The following is a 20487-nucleotide window of genomic DNA, read 5'->3' as shown; positions in this document are numbered from 1 at the left end:
CCAGTTTGAGTTGTGGAATTAGAGAGTGATTTATAAAAGATTACAAGAGGTAATGCTACGAACTCTTAGAATGTTATTGGAAAAGTTTAGATATTTTCAAGAATATTTTAAGGGAATATAGAAAAGAATTATGATGGAATTCTAGGATGATTCAAATTGAACTAAACAAAGGCGAAGATATCCTGTGAAGAGTTCCAAGTAATTTCAGACTAACAAAGAAATTCACGATCTGGGACGCAGGAAAAATATTGCGCGAGCGTCTTGGTTTACGCGGTCCTTTTCTGAAAAGTTCCGCTTAAATTGAACCGTGGCTCATCAGCTCACTTGAGAGAATCGGGTCTATAGAACAGCTCGGGAGCGGATTGCCCATATCTAGTGAAAACACAGAGTGTGGCTCTAAGGTGCGCAAATTGTGCATGCTGATAGTGAGATGAATAGCATTAAAGCATTAAACTAACTGTTTTACGATGGGTTAAATGGAAATTCATTTGGATTTAACGTTAGCATACTGTTACACCCCTGCGGAGTGTGACGAACCTCCTTCTATTTAGCAACCTTGCATCCGACTTAAAGATGTCATCAACTGTCATCGTCAATGACGAAGCGCCCAACCGTAAGTAAAAAAGAAAACAGAAGAAAAAGTGAACAAAAGTCACGTAATACTTATAGTTAAAAAGAAAGTAATTCGTTAGCAAGAAATTCCGGATAATTGTACTCTAATATAACAGGCAAAGGCCTCCTACTAGCAGTACGAATAGCTGAACAAGTTGCGAAGGCTAAAAAGATACTAAACGAATTTTTTAACCCTCCCTCACCATTCTGAAACGGGTTATAAAATCGGAAATAAATCTTGTTTGTTCACGCAACACATACTTTAATAAAAAGTAATGAAAAAGCCAGAAATGAGCGATCCACCACTGCCTATGTGATTTCTAGCAACACTGCCAATGCAATCAAGAATGGGCGCTGCTCGATTTGCTCTGGCTCTGACAGTTTTTTGTTGGCTCAAAACCAGCCAGTACGCTCCTCTTTTATATTAGACCCTTATAGTAATACCCAACAAATAGGGTAAATAACGGATTCGGCAATACCTTATTCTATTATCGTCATTGAGAGCTCAATTTTGGCCGGTGGATACATTGTGTTTCAGAGCATCTATTGGCCAAATTTGGGTGCTCTAGGACTTTGTTTACCCCCTGACGATAATAGGTGAAGGTACAGCCGAAGCCGACATTTCCCCTATTAAATGCGGATTAAGAGCTTATTCAAGCAAAAATATGCTTCTTCAGCTAAAAAAAAATACAATTCAGCTTTTAATCAGCTCAAATGTTTTTGTTGTGTACACCTGCCAATGTGCCGCCATTTTGTATTCAATTATTCGAAGCCATGTAATCACACTGCGGTAGCCTAGGAGGGGGGAGGGGGTTGTTGCCTTTGGCATTATTTTGTTTTGTTAAACTACAGTTAAATGTAAACTCTGGAACTGCTATTCAATCAAAAGGCGTCAAAGCTATTTGTTATTATATTTTCCTGTTGGATACATTTCCACTTCGTCCAATGATATGACCTATTATGGCATGGCATACTATTATTTAAATTTCAAGATAATTCTGAGGTGAATTGTTTGGGAATTCTGAAGAAAATTCAAGCGATTTTTAAATTGAATTTTACAAGGAAGCTCGAAGCATGAATTTCAAGCTTTTTTGATTGATCTGCAGAGAATTTCTAGACTGCTATAAAACCTTTTTTTTTACTATACTCTCTGGGAGTCAAAAAAAAGGCTGAAACTTATTTTAGAATAATTATGAAATAGACATTATAAAGGAAAATGATTTTTAAAAAACAATGCTTGAGAATATTCTAATAAGTAATAGAGAAAATGGATGTAATGTCAGCCTAAATTCCCCTAATTTGGGCCCATACATAAAATCAACAATCGACTAAATTTTCAATAGCGACCAAAATATCCATTAGTACCGTCCCAATGACGCGTTCATCTAGATAAAATTGATAAATAGCAGATTTTTAGCGATGGGCCCAATCTTAGATCGATAGGCCAATATTAGAGCCATTTCCCCTAAATAGTTTTGAGTGAAAGTTTTGAAGAACTCGAACGCAGAACCAAATTCGAACCCTGGAAAAATGCTGTTGAGCGATTTCAATTTTTCCCATGGTAATGTTATGTGCACCAATAGGAAGTAGACATGATTTTCTATGTTTTCCAATCAACAGTTATGAATATAGTCACTAATAAATGCTACTAGAAGTAAAACACAACGCGACCTGAAAATAGCATTTTTGGACTTGAACTCTAAGTAAAACAAGCCTAAATGAAAAGTAATTACAAGACCTAAAATAAGAACTGTAGTTGAAAAGTCGTGGTGCATAACTTCATGGAATGGGTGGTAGATGCTTAGACGGTGGAATTGCTTTGCATTCTGAAATATTTTTGTGATCAGAATCTCGTCTCGATACGATATTGAATTAATAGATATTGTTTACTTAACTGTTTCTACCAATATCAATTTATTGTATTGAAACGCTCTGTAACCGGTATTCGCAAAAAGGCTTCGGTACTAATCAGTACCGGCATTGGAAAATTCACCAGTTCACAGTTCGCGAGTCAAAGTGGATTTTCGTGACCTTTTCCATCACAACATCCATTCCAGTACAAGTTTGATCCATTATCGTCTTCAATGACGTGGAAATTATCTGTTGCCATATTGAAACTATTTATGATCCAGAATGCTAACCTCGACGAATATTACCTATACGAACGAAATCGTCCGTAACGACCCCAACCTATCCAACGCCACCCAGCAAAGCGTGACAGATTAGCATAATTTGTCAATGAATAATCTACTCCTGACCACACAAGCACACATGCTGCCTAACCTTGTTGCCCTTGTTCAAATCCCAGGGCCGTGGGCGACTCTTTGATAAATTGAGCTAATTTTTCTCCATTCCCGTTTAACCTACAGCAACTGAATACATCTTTCTCTTTTATTTCCTATTTATTTGCTCTCGCAGTTTTGGGAAATTATCTCGGATGAACATGGCATCGATCCGACCGGTCACTACCATGGCGACAATGACCTGCAACTGGAACGCATCGACGTTTACTATACAGAGGTCAACGGCAGCAAGTACGTACCACGTGCCGTTCTTGTCGATTTGGAACCAGGAACCATGGATTCCGTCCGTCAGTCTCCCTACGGCGCCCTGTTCCGACCGGATAACTTCGTCTATGGTCAATCCGGAGCTGGTAAGTCGTTTGATATTCGTTAAGCTGGGATAGCTACCACAGACTAACTGCATTCCAGGTAACAATTGGGCCAAGGGTCACTACACCGAGGGTGCCGAATTGGTCGACAACGTGCTCGATGTAATTCGTAAGGAATCCGAGGCATGCGACTGCCTGCAAGGCTTCCAGTTGGCACATTCGCTCGGTGGTGGTACCGGTTCCGGCATGGGCACACTGCTCATCTCCAAAATCCGCGAAGAATATCCCGATAGAATTATGAACACATTCTCCGTTGTTCCTTCGCCAAAGGTGAGTTTTCGGGTTTCCATGGGAAGATCTCTTCATTTCACAAATTTCATTATTTCATCACATCACTTACTTCCATCTTCATCAAGCTGTACGATTTGCTTTTCCTCATGTCTTGAAATGATGTCTGACTTCTTTCTCTACTTTCATTTGTCTTCGTTCGTGTATCTTTGTGGTGTGTGTCAAATAAAACCGAAAAGGTTTCGGATACTGTCGTCGAGCCGTACAATGCCACCTTGTCCATTCATCAGTTGGTGGAAAACACCGACGAAACGTTCTGCATCGATAACGAAGCCCTCTACGATATCTGTTTCCGAACGTTGAAGCTCACATCGCCGACCTATGGCGATCTGAACCATCTAGTCTCTGTAAGTATTAACCGTTTTCCTTGCCCCCAACCCCATAGGTTTCGGATGTAGTTCTCGAACCGTACAATGCCACCCTGTCGGTTCATCAACTGGTGGAGAATAGCGACGCTACGAACTGCATCGACAACGAAGCACTCTACGATATCTGCTTCCGAACACTGCGACTGGCCACCCCGGCCTACGCTGATCTGAACCATCTGATCTCCGTGAGTCCAGGACTACTGCGATTGATTCAACTAGCTTAATTTGGAGAAGAACAACCTCGCTGATACAATTTCCCCCCATTTTAGGTCACAATGTCCGGCGTGACGACGTGTCTCCGGTTCCCGGGTCAGTTGAATGCCGATCTGCGCAAGCTGGCCGTCAACATGGTTCCATTCCCGCGGTTGCACTTCTTCATGCCCGGTTTCGCACCGCTCACGGCCAAGGGCTCGCAGCAGTACCGTGCGCTCACCGTTCCCGAACTGACGGCACAGATGTTCGATTCGAAGAACATGATGACGGCTTGCGATCCCAGACACGGACGGTACCTGACTTGCGCCGCCATCTTCCGAGGTGAGTGCTTTGCATTGGGATTGAATCATGAATCATTGCGGTCGTAAGGTTTTTTGAGGCGATTGTAAACGGAATTCATGGGATGATACTGAGGTAATTCTGAGCAGAATTACAAGAGAGTTTTGACTATAATTCCAAGCTGATTTAGGTAAATCCTTAAGAGAATTTTAAGAGCTAGCAGAATTCTTATGAAGATCTAACGTAAGTTTCAAGGAGAATTCTGAGGGAATCGTGAGGATAACGTCTAAAGTCAATTCCAAAAAACTGCTGAATGGTTTTTTTTTTTTTTTTTATTATAGAGATTTTTAGCCATAGGCTAGTTTATCTCTTAGCAACTGCTGAATGGGAATTTATGCACATTCTGAAGAAAATTCAAAATAATGTTGAGAAGAATTCCGAGGGAGTTTTGGCGTGCACTTTAAGGAATTGTTGGAGATATTACAAGGGTATTCTGGATTTCTTTTTAGATTGAATTTGAAGCCAAATTTTATGAGAATACTTAGACGATGCTAAGAGTATTTGTGAGATCCAAGATCATTATGAATGTAGGGAATTTGAGGGAATGAGAAGGATTCCAACTAAATTTGAAGAAGAATTTCACATGAATTCTAAAGGAAATTCCGAGGAAGACCTGATCTCACTAGTAATTCAAGCTAGTTCTGAAGAGAATTCTAAATCATTGTGTTAATCATTCGAATATAATTTCAAGCAGAATTGGAAAGGATTTTTTTAGTAAAAGAAAATTCCAAGAACGTTCTTAGGATTATGTCAGGAGTATTTCGACTATAGTATTCCAAAGTAAATTACAACGAGAATTTTAGCGGAATTTAAAATGGACTTCCAATGGAATTCTGAGAAGCACCGTACTCAGCAGGTGGCGAAAGTTCCTTGGATTTTATGGGAAGATCAGAAAAATTGGGAAGATCAGAAAACTTCAATGCTGAGGTTACAATAAATTCAAGAAAATTGTGAGAGCGCTTAAGAAATTTCGTAATCTTCAAGAATTTCTCTAGACCTTCAAAGTTGATTAGAGATATTCCGGTAGTCTCATTATAATCAAGGAAGTTCGAAGTATTTCAAAAATGATCGGAGTACTCCAAAACAGAATTCCAAGGAAATATGGAATATTCCTAAGTACATTTCAGGAATGTTCGAAAAACTTCAGGGGCATTGCGGGGTCTTCAGGGATGTTTTATGACCATTTGGAAAAATTTCTGGATCATTGGAACATACCCCAAGAGCTCTCTCTTCCGGAATTATGTCCTTGCTTCTTTCGACTGTTCCGTTAGTGCTCTGGCCTCCGACTTCCTCCCAAGCATGGGAAAATTAATTCACTCGCGCGAGCACCACAGAATCAAAATAGCTGAATCTCGGCAAGTTTTTTACTGAGATCCAGCAAAATAAAAAAAACGAGCTGCTCGGTGGTGCCCATCCCGGCAAAAAAATCTAAGTGTGTAGACAGTTAGCGTGGGGGGGGGGGGGGGTTTACAACTATCCACGGCCCATACAAATTTAAAAATTTTGTATGGATAATTGTCTACGCAGGGGAAGGGAGGGGAGGGGGGGGGTGTCAAGAATAAAAAAAACTGTCTACGTAATTAATCGGAACCTACTCTAAAGACCATAAAACGTCCATGTTGTTCTGAACGGCCAATGAGATCAACCCAAATTTGAGTTCAGTTTAGGGCCCATTCAAATATAACGTAATGCAAGAGGAGGTGGGGGTAGTCTGGAAATGTGTTACCCACCTAGCCATGGGCGATCTTGGATCGAAACACAAAAGATCGATTCTTTTGGATCGATTAATCGATTTTTTGAATCGATCTCAAACACGACAAAAATCGACTGGATCGATCCTTTTCCTTCGATTTTTGTTTCGATCAAAAACAAAATTCAACTTTAGACTGAACTTGACGTTAATCTATACCAGCTTTCCTATGATCCGTTATAGCTGAAACATTTTTGTGCCATTTTGAAAAAGAATCAATTCAAAAGATCGATTCAAAAAGAAAGATTCAAAATGATTGATTAATCGGTGAATCGATTATTTTGAAAACAAATGAATCGATTCACTAAGATCGATTCTTGTCTCAAAATCGCCCAATGCTATACCCACTATGTATTAGGTATAGGAAAAAAGCGTTGCAAAAGGGTGGGGGTTATTCAAAAATCCACTTTTTTGCGTTACATAATATTTGAACGGACCCTTACTCATAAATCGCAAAACGTGCTGGAGCTCAGCGCTGAGTAAAAAAGTTTTTCCAGGAAAAAATCACGAATATAAGTAAATTCAAGACTGGATTCACTCTGTCTATTGGTACTACTGCTCTACACTGAGTAAAATTTTCGTTAATTTTCCTCGTTTTCCGGCAGATTTTTGAGGTTTTCCCCAGAAAAACATGAGGCAAATTTACTCATCGCTGATTTCCTCCACTTTTTGGGAATTATGAGTAAACTGAACTCAAATTTGATCGAAATTTCCTTTAACTTCTTGGATTTTCTTAATGATGTCGCAATTTTTCTGATCTTAATGGAGCTACACAGCAAAAAAAAAGTTGTTGAATATTACATCCAAACTGCTGCAACTAGGCGATTCAATCGATTGTGAGATATTACATTGTAGGATTTAAGCAGAAATCATGAACAAATCTACATACACGGATGTAGTATTGTATCTGCTTTTTGCTAATACATCACTTCATACATTGATACATCATTGAAGTTTCCAAAACTCCTCGCAACTTCATTTAAATTTCCGAAATTTTTCTGACGTTAATGACACTTTAAACTTCTTTTAAATTGTCTGTACTTTCTTGGAATACTTCTTGGAATATTTGTAAAGTTCTTGCGCACCTTAAGTTGTCCGAGTTTTGGAACTTCCCTCAAGTTTTCCAAAATTTCCGGATGTTCATGGAACTGCCATGAAATTCTCAGAACTTTCACGAGGCTCTCTGAATTTTCGTAATGATCTTTGCACTTACCCGAAGTTTTCTAAAGTTCTGGAAGGTCTTGTAAAGTTCCTGAAATTTTCTTGAAGCTAATGGAACTGCCTTGAAGTTTTCTATAAGTTCATGAAAATTATCTAAAGTTCATCGAACTGCACTGAATTTCTCGGAACCATCCCTTGAAAATAGGTTAAGGTTTATCTTGATTAGCCTGGGTCTGGTTTGCCTCTGATCCCTTGGTTTTGAAACTTCTCTGAACGCTTCGGATAATCACTAAAGTTCTTGACACATCACTGAAGTATTCAAAATTAATCTAAAGAGCTCGATTTTTTTTTTCTTGAATTCCTTGAATGCATCAGAACTGCTATAAATTTCATTTTGTTTTCCTGAAATTCAGTGTTGGCAAAATCAGAAATCAATTGATATTTTTCCGCTCTCATGCGCTCGCAATATTACGCGTGATATTGGAACAAAATATCATGCTTGATATTGATTTTACAAGCTCCTTTGATATTGCGAGACTATTCATAACGTGCAAACATCAAGCTGAGAGTTGACTCGTCACAAAAATGATTCCATTGCACATCATTTTCTTAGAAAGAGAAAGCATAGTTTGCTATCTCTTTTTAATCTTCACCGATGGCAGACGCGAAGGGACTGCTGCAAGCCGTCATGGAAGTTTCGGTTGCATTCGGATGTAAAGCAAAAATCTTTAAACTCAATCTCACCACAGTTTGGTGAGATTTGCAGTTGGTGAGTTTTGTTAGCTTGATATTCCGAGCTGCGATATCACAGCTTGCAAAATCAACCGCAGTAGTTTGCTTGTTGATTTTTGTCTACGAAACTCAAGCGTGATCTTGGGCGTTGGTGGGATTTGATTTTTTGATATTTTCCCAACACTGCTGAAATTAATGGAACTCTGCTGAAGCTCTCTGATATGTACCAAGAACACAAAGTGTATAAAAACGAGCCACCCAATCTCTATACATTAACATGCTAAAATATGTTTAAATATTTGATTATGTATTCTCATGAAAATTTAACATGCTAGTGTATTTTTTTTTAATTCGGTGAAATTTGTTGCAAGCTTTTGTTTTTATCACCAGGGGTGTTGGATCACACCATCGATACCGAGCTCTGCAACATTTGAATTTGAAAGCGGCCACAAACAAATGCCCTCCGGCGTGATGGTAGCGAAGCAATGCATACTGAGCAACAATGACGCCGGTGGCATTTTTTTGTGGCCGCTTCCAAATTCAAATGTTGCAGAGCTTGGCACCTATGTACACTGGGCAAAATTGACAAAATCGCGGCTAAATTCAATATTGGCTATACCCCAAAATATAGTTTCCATATTAAATTCGCTTGGATCTAATGATTCTGAAAACATAGAAAAAGTTGGAAGGGTTGTATACTAGATACGACCGCAGGGTTGGCGTTGGATAACGTCTGTTATGTGTTGTACTTAATTGTGTATATTATATTTTAGGAATATTCCTTAATAACTCTTTTGCGAAAGTTTGGTGGCCCTGAAAAGGGCCGTTTTGTTGAGCTGATGTTGTTGACAATGATGGAACGGGCGACCTTGTTGGACGCTTATATAGTAGAACAGAAAATATCAGAGGTGTCAGATACTCGCATACGTACGTTAAACTCTTTCTTGATAATGTTGTGGCCCTGAAAAGGGCCATTTTTCCAACGCGCTCGGCGTAGTTGCCCTTGCGGAGCAGACGGTGAATACGACCGACTGAGAACTGCAGCAGCTGGGCATTCCATGACGGCGACCCAGTATACCGGAGCACTGGCACCCCCAGGCTCTGCTGCCGCTGCTCTGCTGCCGTTGCTCTGCTTCCGCTGCTCTGGTACTGCTGCTCTGCTGCTCTGCTGCTGGGTCGATGATCGGATAGACAATGATGGAACGGGCGACCTTGTTGGACGCTTATATAGTAGAACAGAAAATATCAGAGGTGTCAGATACTCGCATCTGATGTCTCGGTTGGAGAAAGTATAAGAATATAAAAAAAATCAATCGATTTTCACCATCTTTAGACAATGGTTAACTTTTAACCATTTTTCAATAGTTTACAGAATGAAATCAATAGTTTTGAAACATTCAGCAAATTGCTAGAAATATTTCCAATCGATTGATGCCATTATCTCGTAAATCTATCGAGAGACGGTTGAGTTATTATCGTTCAAAATCTTTTAATTTTTCGTAACGCATCCAAAATGACTGTTTTCAATTTTGTACCCCCGTATGTTGCCGAAAGACGTTATCCAACGTCAAAAAAATCACAAGGTTCTAGGACATTTTTTATAATGTGGCCACTTTATCGGTTGTTTCGGATCCTCCTTTAAGCCAGTAGAGTTTTCCTGAGAGCGTATATGGTGTCTTTACACCATGTATACTTAGTACTATCAATTTCCAGTAATATACGTATTATGTCGATAGATAGTGACATTTCCTACTTTACCGGGGACATGGGTTGATTCCGGCCCTCCATCTCAGTACGCAAAAGTCTCCGGCTAATTAGACTACCACCAATAACATGTTGACTGGAACCGTTTGGCAGCCGAGATATTCAATTTTGTCGCGGTTTTGTCAATTTTTGCCCACTGTGCGATGGTGCGATCCAACAACACTGAAACAAGGACCATAGTTAGGAATACTATTTTGCAGAAAACACTTATTATCAATATAACCACGCGTTTTGCTGTTGAATCTACTATGAATTCAGTATAATTGACTATGAATGTTAAAAAAAAAATACTATGATTCTGGCGAAACTACTATGCTTGCTTAAAATGCATAGTAATTTTGATAGAAATAATAGTAAAATTATATGAAATTATTTTCTGCAAAAATCTATTGGTCTATTGGGTATTTAATCTAAACCATCAATATAGTATTTTTGCCAATGGATTTTTTTTTCAGTGAAGGGGCGTGGCATTTTTTCTCCACTTCAAGAGCGCACAGGGAAATTTGGAATGCTAAAATTCCTTAATGCTAGTGGCCCAAATAAAATCGAACATTTTTGTTAATGACCGGGGCAACATTTTTTTATCTCATAATCGCAGAACACTGTTTTGTTACATTTGTAAGTGACATTGTTTTGAAACGTTTTTTCTTTATCACGATGTTTGAAGCAATATTTGTTCACCTTCAAGAGCGCATATGTGCAAAAGGTGGCCCAAATATAATTAACCTGCTTATTGCTCTTCCAGATAATTATTTCCGTTCTACGGCTTAATTCCAAGAAGATGAAGCTCCGCTGCAGTTGTCAAACAAGGCTTCGAAGAATCACCAACCAGCTATTTTACTTAAAAATTGTCAATGCACACTATGTTTTTTTTCTGTTCAGTATTCAGCTCATTTTTATACTGGCGGTAGAACTTGGACAGCTGCCGTAGAACTCTATCCAGCTTTCCATGCACAGTAATGGCGGCCTGTTTGTATGAATAAATGTATCCTTCACTGTGCTTTTTGACACTAACTGGAAGGCGTATGTTGTTCCATTTTCTTCTGTTCCTGGGAAAGGAGGGGTCAAAATCCGAACATCCAGGTAGTGTAAAAAACCACAGTGATGGATTCATACAAACAGACCGGCATTACCGAGCACGGAAAGCTGGATACGGTAGCGACCGGACGATCCGAAATATTTATTTTAAACTGATGGGCGGAACAACTTTTAAACCGGATGAGTGCAGACCATTTTTCATAGCATATTTGCAAGCGGAATATTTTTCATACGCTTGTTCTTGAATTTGTAATATTTAAGGGTGCTGCTGATTGAACCTACGTGCAGTCAAGTATGTATGCAGTGCAATTTTGTTGATATGAGGACACAGTAATGTCCAAAAATTCCCTCATGCATCTTTGTGCACGGTTCTCGGGACTAACCACTATGACAGGCCATTCTATAACTCGATGGTCCCTTGTATAATATGTAATGAAAAGTATATGAAACAATGGAAAGAACCTACCATATGTCTGCAGCATTGATCAGATCCTTCAAGTGGCAGATGGCAGAGCTTTTCATCGTCATGGATCAGATGCAACCCGTACAGCACCGTCGAAATACGGTCATTTATTTGATCTCCAGCAAAGTGAACTGAAAGTGACGCAGAACAGTTTGGCGATGCTTTCGTGAACGTTTCACAACGATTCTGATAGGCAATTGCTTCCTGCAATACGCTGGAGCTTTTCTCTTCAACACCTAAGCACTTTTCCAATAAAAATGTTGCGCCATCGTTCGGAATTAAAAACGAAACATTTGACGGAAGGAAAACTTTTTGCGTCCACCTACAAGCACGGCATGTTTCGATCTCCCAAGATTTGATTGCAGTTTTTCTAAAGAAGCATAACTTGGGAAGAGAATTAAATTCTAAATTTATTGCATCTAAATGCTGTCAAAGCTTAATATGTAATTTTAATGACAATAATCAAAAAGCCTAATGCATGTTGTTGTTGAGAGAAGGTTTCGTATAAGGCCGTGTGCCCACTGTTGTCAAAGCCAGAGCCTATCTTGATTGCATTGGCAGTGTGGCTACCACTTAGGCATAGTTTGCCAAGGCAGTTTGTTTTGAACCCGTTCCTCTCTTATACTAGACAAAACGTTGTTGACAATAGACATGTACAAATTCGGCGTTTACATATGAATTTCTGCTGATATTCGACCTTCTACAAACTTTCAATGTTTGGGTGAATGCTAGCTCAAAACTCAAAAGTAATCGACCGAATATTCGGTTCCTCATTAGTTGACACCCACTTATTTTAGCAACATTAAAGACATAGGGAGACCAGCAATGTTTCGAAGAATTTTCCAGATAAACGCATACAACATGTACTTTTATGTATTTCAGAAGAACAATTTATACACAATTATTGCAATTAACGCATAAATTACGAGATCCGTAGCTTTTCTTAAATGTTCACATTCAACTTGCAGTTTTCCACAGCACACCGATAACTCACCAACAATTTTCAAAAGCTCACGATGCTGCTGCACTAATAAGCCAAACTGCTTCTCGAGATTTGCGTTATCTTTCTGTACAGTCTTCATATTGAAGTGCATGTCTTGGTTGATCAAAGCTTGCTCATGTTTCCCGTTGATGTACATGTGTTCCATGGAATTTGCATTCAAATGCTCTATCGCACGCCGCGTGGCCACCAATTCTTGACTGGAACTCCTTTGTTCATTTCGACGTCTTTCGTTTGCTAGTATTTCCGGAAGTACCGTTCCTAGAAGTGATCCTCCAATCGCAAATAGTAATTGAACTGCCATACTGGGTTGAGTAAATGTGGCTTGCAGAAAGTCGACTTAACTGTGGCGAGGTTGAAATTAAAGTGGAGAAGAGCTCATACGGCAACATGCATTAACTAGGAATGGGCGATGTCGATGCGATTTTTACAGAATCGATTTTTTTGCCTCGAAAAATCGATTTTTTTCATCCGATCTTTTTCTGTTCGATGTTTGACAGAATCGATTTTTCAAAGTTGATATCGATTTTTTACTCATTTAAACTTTTTTATAAAGCATTAAAAAAAAACAAAACGCCTAAATTACCAAAGGAGAAAATAAAATCGCCGAACTCTTTTTATGTTGTTGTTGATTCACGGAGAACAAATTCGTTAAGTTAAGATAACAATCCTAATAGTTACTTACACATGGAAAAATATTGTTGTTTGAAAGAAACCTATAGATATTCCAACATTAATTTGATCGTCAACTCAATAATATCTACCTAAAAGATTCAACTGTTCATCTTATACTCAATTCAACTATAACTTTGATCAATTATAACAACTGTCAAATCGACAGTGAGCATGCATAAGGGCCTATACGCGATGATCGATTCTCTTCGTCGATTTTCTCTTTTGTTAATAACTCGCTAGATTTAACGTTTCTCGGTGCGTTTGCTGTTGCTTTTGATAGCCAATACAACCTGTTACTACTCTGCATTGAACAAATTCTAGAAAATTGTTTCGATTAACTGTAGCAATGCAAAGAGAAAATCGATGAAGAGAATCGATCATCGCGTATTCGCCCTTATGCATGCTCACTGTCGAAATGTAATTTAATTGTATAATTTGGTTTCAAATGATCATCATAAATCCACATACTTTTACCTTGTGATGCGTAGAGCAGGCAATAAGATAGCTGGCTCTCACGCAGATGAACACGGTTCAACTCTTAGTTCACCTTTTTTTTGATTTTGCAGTTGTGTTTTTGAGATCGATAAAGAAGCAAAACATTAAGGAAGTTTGTCGATAATGAAGAGCAGTTCGTTTAATAAACATTGTAAAATTTTGCTTCCCTAACAATAGTTTTCTTGAATCAACTAAAGCATAGTTGTATTTGGAAGTTTGACGTTTGTCCATCTACTGAAAAATATAGTTGAACCAATCGAGGAGCCAACTATGGACTATAGTTGTTGCCCTCTATATATAGTCAAATCAACTATAGTTTCGGGTTATCTCTAAAACAATTGAACAATATAGTTATTTTGACCGGAAAAATAATTGCGTCTGCTATAATTTGTTCTCCGTGTTATGTTGAATAAAATGTTATCATTGAATTCTTGATAAAAATGATTAACAAAATGGTATTTCACTATCCCAAAAATATGTTTTTATTTAAAATCAAGCGACTTTAATTTCATCGTCCTCAAATTTTGCTAAACACCCTTTCAATCTTGGGCTTTATTTGTTTGTTACTTTTTATGTTGTGTGTACTTTGGACCCATTCTTTCTAATTCATCCAGCTGATTTTGTTTGCATAAAAAAACACGCACTCCTTGATACAAAAAAGATTGGAAAGGTGAGTTTTAATACCTACACACTAAGATTATTTAACAGATTTCTGTAAAATTTTACCGAAATCTCAACAGCTGAACGTTCGGTAAACAATTTTACAGTTTTCCTGTAATTATTTACAGATATCTGTGAAAAATTCACAGATAATTGTGAAACATTACAGGAAATCTGCGAAACTGTTTACCGAACGTTCAGCTGTTGAGATTTCGGTAAAATTTTACAGATTTCTTTGAAAATTTCTAAGTGTGTACAGAAGATTTTGAAAGCTCAGATATAGAGTTGAAGTTGAATAACACACTTAGAAAAAATCATGTAAATTTAGGTGCTCTGAGCTTGACATATACGAGCGTCAATTTTGACATAAAATTGTGTCATAATAGACGTGAAATTCAACTCAATAAAACGTATTTTTCGTCGAGTAACGAACTTTTCTGTCTCGGAACATTTAATTTTACATTACATGTTTGTTTACGTCTCATCTTTTTTGTCAAAGATGGATTCCGTCACATGTAAAATTAGGTATTTCTAACTGTGAAGCTAAATATTCGCAATATTTCTCAATAATTCGGTTTCAATATTTAAATAGAGTGCAATTGCTTTTGTGAATTGGTTTTATACAAATAAATGCTCACACACATACACTAAAACAACAGGAAGAGGAATATTTCGTCTAATAGAAGATTATAAAGCATAATTCAAATATTTAAAAAAATCGATTTTACTCGAATCGATTTTTTTTTCTTCGATATTTTAGAGGATCGATTTTATAGTCAGTTTTAGAATCGATTCGACAACATCGATTTTTTGTTTCAAAACGCCCATTCCTAGCATTAACAGTGATTGCATCGCATTGGCGGTGACGGCGACTCTGTAGCTCTTTACTCCTATGGTAAAATCCATACGCAAACGTCAGACTGTCCGTGAAACATGGCGGACTTCGAACTATCCTTTCACTCGACTGAAAATTCCCAAAAGAAACTGTCAATCATTGCTAGAATAGACGATTTTTCGACGGTGCCGTCAACGCCAATTACGTAAGCCAGCATGAATCTGGAGCTTTACGTTTGGAGTTCTCGTTCTCGCGATTTGTGTGAGAGAGAGAGAGAGAGAAAAGAGTTCGCATTTACATTTCATTTGATTGCTCGATTGCCTAATATTGCATTAAATAAAAACTTCTTTTTCAACTTGCACTTCTTCCTTACGATTGACTGTCGACAATTGCCGTTTTTTTTTTCTATTTCGCAATAGTAACATAATTCAATAATTCCTTAACCTACAACTTCAAATAAGATCAAATAAATAGGATTAGCTCCGCTCATGAATAAGAGTCACTATTTTCCGTCCGGTCATGGTAGTGGCGTGAGTTAACATGAGTACCTTCTGACATGACCTACGGGAGAGTTTTTGAAATTTTTTATGAAGTTTGGATTTTGAAACTAAATTTGACGTGCAACGAATAAAGCCCAAAAAAAGTTTCTGAGGATGGTCAAAATCCATCATGCAATACCTCAAATCACTTGAGAAGTCAGCTATCATATCACATCGTTTAGCATAGCATAAGCGATTGCACAACACGTGGGGGGCTATAGAATGGTCAACCAATACATTTTGCAGGAAATATCGTGTGTTACCGCAAGCATAGCATTATACACATGGCCACATCCTTACAATCGCAGGCGAAAGGAAGGAAAATTAGTCCAATATCTACATCACATCACTTATTAAGCCAATTAACCTCAAGTAACACTTCTGTTCAATTTTCCCACTTCGGAATGTTGGATTTTCGAATATGAAATGTTGGATTTTCGAATATGATTATATACACAAATATGTAATTCCTCCTGCACTTGAATAGCACTTTTATTTCTCACAAGAATTTCCATAGGAAAACTAATAATCCTGCAACACATGCGTAGCAAATGCTTCTTACAGAGTCTAGTCTCTCTTTTATTTCGTGATTAGCAAACTTCAACTCTTGGATCTGAGCATTGAAATCATTCGCCATTTGTTGCTGCTGCTGTTGAACAATTTCCAATCTTCTCTCCAAATTCGATGCTCCATTTTCCACGGATTTGATGTCTGTCTCTACCTTCCTGTTGATCCCATTCTGTTCATTCCGGTCGTTATTATAGACTCTCGCAAAGTTGTGCGTAGTAGTCAAAAATTCATCCCGCAGGCCACGCTGCTCGCTTGCCAGCCGCATATTGAACTGCATTTGATCATTCCGGAATCTATCGTTTTCCCCGTTGCCAAAAATGTGAGACAACAGTCCGGTAGCTCCAAGAATTCCGGCTTCCAGCATGTCCATTATGAAGATCGTTTTTGGTTTTGAGGTTAAAAAATAAGAAATGCAACAGGTCTTATCTACACTGCAACTAATTACTGATTAATCACAATCTCGTATTGAACCACTTATTTATCGAGATTTAGCTCTCACGAATGCAAAAATACACTGGTGCTGCTCTCAAATACGGGAGCGCGTCTCCTATATTTCGAAGGAGAATGAGACAAAGGACAGAGAAATTTCATAGATAGAAGAGAGTAGTGCAGTCCAGCTACTACTACTACTACTACTACTACTTACTTATAACACAGAGACTGTGCTTATAACAAAACTTCTCCTACCCTATGTGTATGGTGGTTGCTTGGACGTGGTTTGAATTTTGAATAATATTTTGTGACTCATATAATATATAATCTTGATCGGGACCTCGTGGTCGGCGTTTTAAAAGACCGAATAACGAATGAACACTTACATTGAACGCGATCATGAATGACTATACGCCTTTTTAATACAAACTAAGTGATCGATTCAACCGTTGGTGGTGAATAGGAGAACGTCAAAAAGAGTGTTGTGAGCCGAAATTTTTGCCGTGAGACATAGGAATCGGAACATTTTTTCACTTTTCCTGATAAATTGATGCTTCTGAGATGCTCCAAAACTTGATCTACAGTTGAAAAATTTAAGCCTGCTTCGTTTCTGAAAGGATCCTGTTGGTGTTAAGGAATATGTTCAGTGGTTATGATCTTCCGGGTTTCTTGTGTGTGCATAGTTGAAGTGTAAATCAGTTCAGATCTGTAGAAAATCGTTAAATAAGGCAATTACCGATGGAAATTGGCAAGATGTTCAATGAAAAATGCTGTAATTTGCATTGTGAAATATCCTTATTCTGATGTAAACAAACGGTTTGACTTTGAATGATCAATATTTCTTGTATTTGTTTGGTTTACATGGATAAATTTTCAAGTGACACAGATGCGTCTTTTCAACTTTAGTTATTTTGAAATTTTTAATTATTATTTACTGTTCCTAGTCCTATCAGGCCTGATAAAGTATGACCACCTTAGTGGGATTGGTTTGTTTTGAATTGGAAAAAGGAGACTACTTAAAACTACTATTTACAGCTACAACTAATCTACAACTACTATATACACCTAACCTACTATATACAAATTGCTTATCAAAGCATGTTCTGATGTATTGCATTTCTGTACAAATTTGTTCCTAGTTTCGTTAATTTGAAAATCTACTTTCGGGATGTTAGCCTCTTGATGGAGGTCGGAAATGCGGGTATCGAAGGGACGATCTAGGATCATCCTCAATACCCTGTTCTGCGCTACCTGTATTTTGTTCCTGTGAGTTTGTGCACATGATTCCCACACCGGAGCTGCGTAGAAGATCGCAGGCGCAATGATTTGTTTGTAGACAGCCAGTTTGTTCACCCTAGAGAGACGAGATCTGCGGCAAATAAGTGGATACAAGCACCTAACTAGATTGGAACACTTAACTACTGCCCTATCTATGTGCGAGCGGAAAAGGAGCTTTTCGTCAAATAACATACCAAGATATGTTACTTCGGTGGACCACTCAACCCTTGTGCCATCCATTATTACAGTACAAGAGGGAGCCGGTTTTAGTTTGGGAGATTGTCGATGGAGGAACATTATTGATTGGGTTTTGGAGGCATTGATTTTGATTTTCCACATGTTGGCATAATCAGCAAAGGCGTCAAGGCATCGTTGAAGTTTGTTTGTTATTTCACGAGGCCTCCTTCCCTTGACGGTTATAGCGGTATCATCTGCGAACAGGAAGAACACGCAACCGTTGCCCAAGGGAGGAATGTCGGAAGTGTAGATGCTGTATAGCAAAGGGCCCAACAGGCTACCTTGCGGAACACCTGCTGGGATGGAAAAGGTGTTTGAATTGCAACCCTTCAACGATACCTTAAACGACCTTTGCTGGAGGTAGTTACGGGTGATTTTTACAAGATGTGGTGGAAAGTTGAAGTTACAAAGCTTGTACACAAGTCCGTCATGCCAAACATTGTCAAACGCCTTTTCAACGTCTAGCAATGCCATGGCTGTGGACTTGGATACAGCTTTGTTACTTCGAATGTTATTCATCACCCGAACTAGCTGGTGATTTGTGGAATGCCCTTTCCTAAACCCAAACTGTTCAGGTAGGAGAATGTTGTTCTCCTCGACAAACTTGAGCAAACGATTGAGAATTAGTTTCTCGGACAATTTGCTCAGCGCTGAAAGGAGGCTGATTGGTCTATAGCTGGAAGGTAGTGATGGATCTTTACCGGGTTTGCGGATTGGTATGATTTTTGCTATCTTCCAGATACTTGGAAAGTAATGCAGTTCCAAGCATCTGTTGAAGATAGCAGTCAAAAGCGAGTACACTTTCGTGCTCAGCTTCTTCAATACCAAGTTGAATATACCGTCAAACCCGGGAGCCTTCATGTTCTTGGTGTTTTTCAGCGCTGAGCAAATCTGCTCCACTGTAATATTTTCTGCCGGAGGGACGACACAAGCGGAGGCATCCAAGTTTTGTACGCATTGCGTCACCTGATTTTCGAGCGGATTTTGGATAGTTGAGCCAAGCAAATGCGATGCAGCAATATGATTGCCAATCGCATTTGCTTTCTATTGTGGGGTAATGAGCCGATTGTCATCATTTCCGACTCTGAGAGGAGGAATGGGTTTGGGATGAGTTTTCAGCACCTTGGCTACCTTCCAGAATGTACGGGAGCGGTCATCCAGATTCTGGACAACACGCCCGAAACTTTCATTTCGGAGTGAGTCCATTCTGGAAGCAATCTGCCTGTTCAGATCGGCCATTTCATGTTTTCTGCTCAGATCTCCAGTCCTCTGAAACTGGCGTCTACGCACATTTCTCAAGCGAATCAGTAACTGGGTGTGGGAATCAATAGCAACAAACTTACCCCTCACAGGAATTTTTCGAACGCATGTCTCGTCCGCCACGGATATGGCCTGGTGGAGTCCTTCCAGAGCCCGGTCGATGTCCTCTACGGTGTCAAGCGGCGGATTTTCGTTGATGTTCAGGTCTACCACACGTCCAAACTGGACCCAGTTTACGTGGTGGTAGTCTTTTCGTAGGATTGGAGCAGGAGCTATGTTGATGCCGACCTCAGCCACCACCGGTTGGTGATCGGAGCTTAAGTCGTTGATTGCCACCGGCTTGGATAGCCCGAAGTTCGTCAGGAAGAAGTCCAGCGTGGAAGGGTTTCCCGCCGGAGAGATGAATGTCGGTTCATCCGGAAATTGCACTGTATACAGCCCATGCTGCGAGTGGTCGAAGAGCAGACGTCCATTCTGATTCCGCTGATAGTTCCGCCATGCTTCGTGGCGGGCATTTAGATCGCCCCCAATGACGAATCGTGAGCTCGTGCGAGTGATAGCGGTGAGGTCGTTCTTGAATTTCATCCTTAGTCCGTTGCTGGCAGCACACTGACGAGGGCAGTATACGGCGATGAACCGGACGTTTCCGGTTGATGATTCCACCTCCACACTAAGGGCCTCGATGATAGAAGTGCGGATATGCGGCAGCGTGTAGAACTTTATTCCTTTCTTGATGATGATCGCAACACCACCCCCCCTGGAGTCGATACGATCAAGCCGGATACTGTGGTGATCAGGTAGCCAAAAACTGTCACCGGATTTAAGGTGGGTCTCTGTTAGGAGGCCCACGTCGATACTTTGCTTGCGGAGGAAGTCAGCAAGCTCGAGTCTTTTTGCTCTTACAGAGCATGCGTTCCATGTGACGACAGTTATCGGTTTAGACACCATACTGAATAATAAACTTACCGAGCACTTGGATCTGTTCGGGCTTGCTGCGGCACTGACGAAGAGCACCGGTCATGTCGACGAAAATCTTCATCAGCTCATCCGCAGAGAAGAGATCGGGATTGGCGTTTTGTGCTGGTGGTTGTCTTCAGAATCCAGGGG

General features: G+C 39.4%; 1 protein-coding gene across 2 annotated transcripts in view; it reads left to right on the top strand.

Moving 5' to 3' along the window:
• Positions 1-20487, top strand: part of LOC135697468 (tubulin beta chain-like) — a 56751-nt gene that overhangs the window by 20920 nt on the left and 15344 nt on the right. The window contains exons 2-5 of one of the 2 annotated variants that reach the window (XM_065217210.1): positions 3031-3265; positions 3324-3553; positions 3957-4124; positions 4209-4473. In XM_065217210.1, coding sequence (XP_065073282.1) covers positions 3031-3265; positions 3324-3553; positions 3957-4124; positions 4209-4473 — 898 coding nt within the window. Of the gene's footprint in view, positions 1-3030; positions 3266-3323; positions 3554-3750; positions 3919-3956; positions 4125-4208; positions 4474-20487 lie in introns of both variants that reach the window. The other variant, XM_065217211.1, reaches the window with a different exon arrangement.

Source organism: Ochlerotatus camptorhynchus, unplaced genomic scaffold (genome assembly GCF_037179485.1).
Source record: "Ochlerotatus camptorhynchus isolate MF236.1 unplaced genomic scaffold, CSIRO-AGI_Acam_v1.1 ptg000070l, whole genome shotgun sequence".
Lineage (NCBI taxonomy): Eukaryota > Metazoa > Arthropoda > Insecta > Diptera > Culicidae > Ochlerotatus > Ochlerotatus camptorhynchus.
Note: the sequence above shows the minus strand (reverse complement) of the source record. Positions and strands in the feature narration are given on the sequence as shown.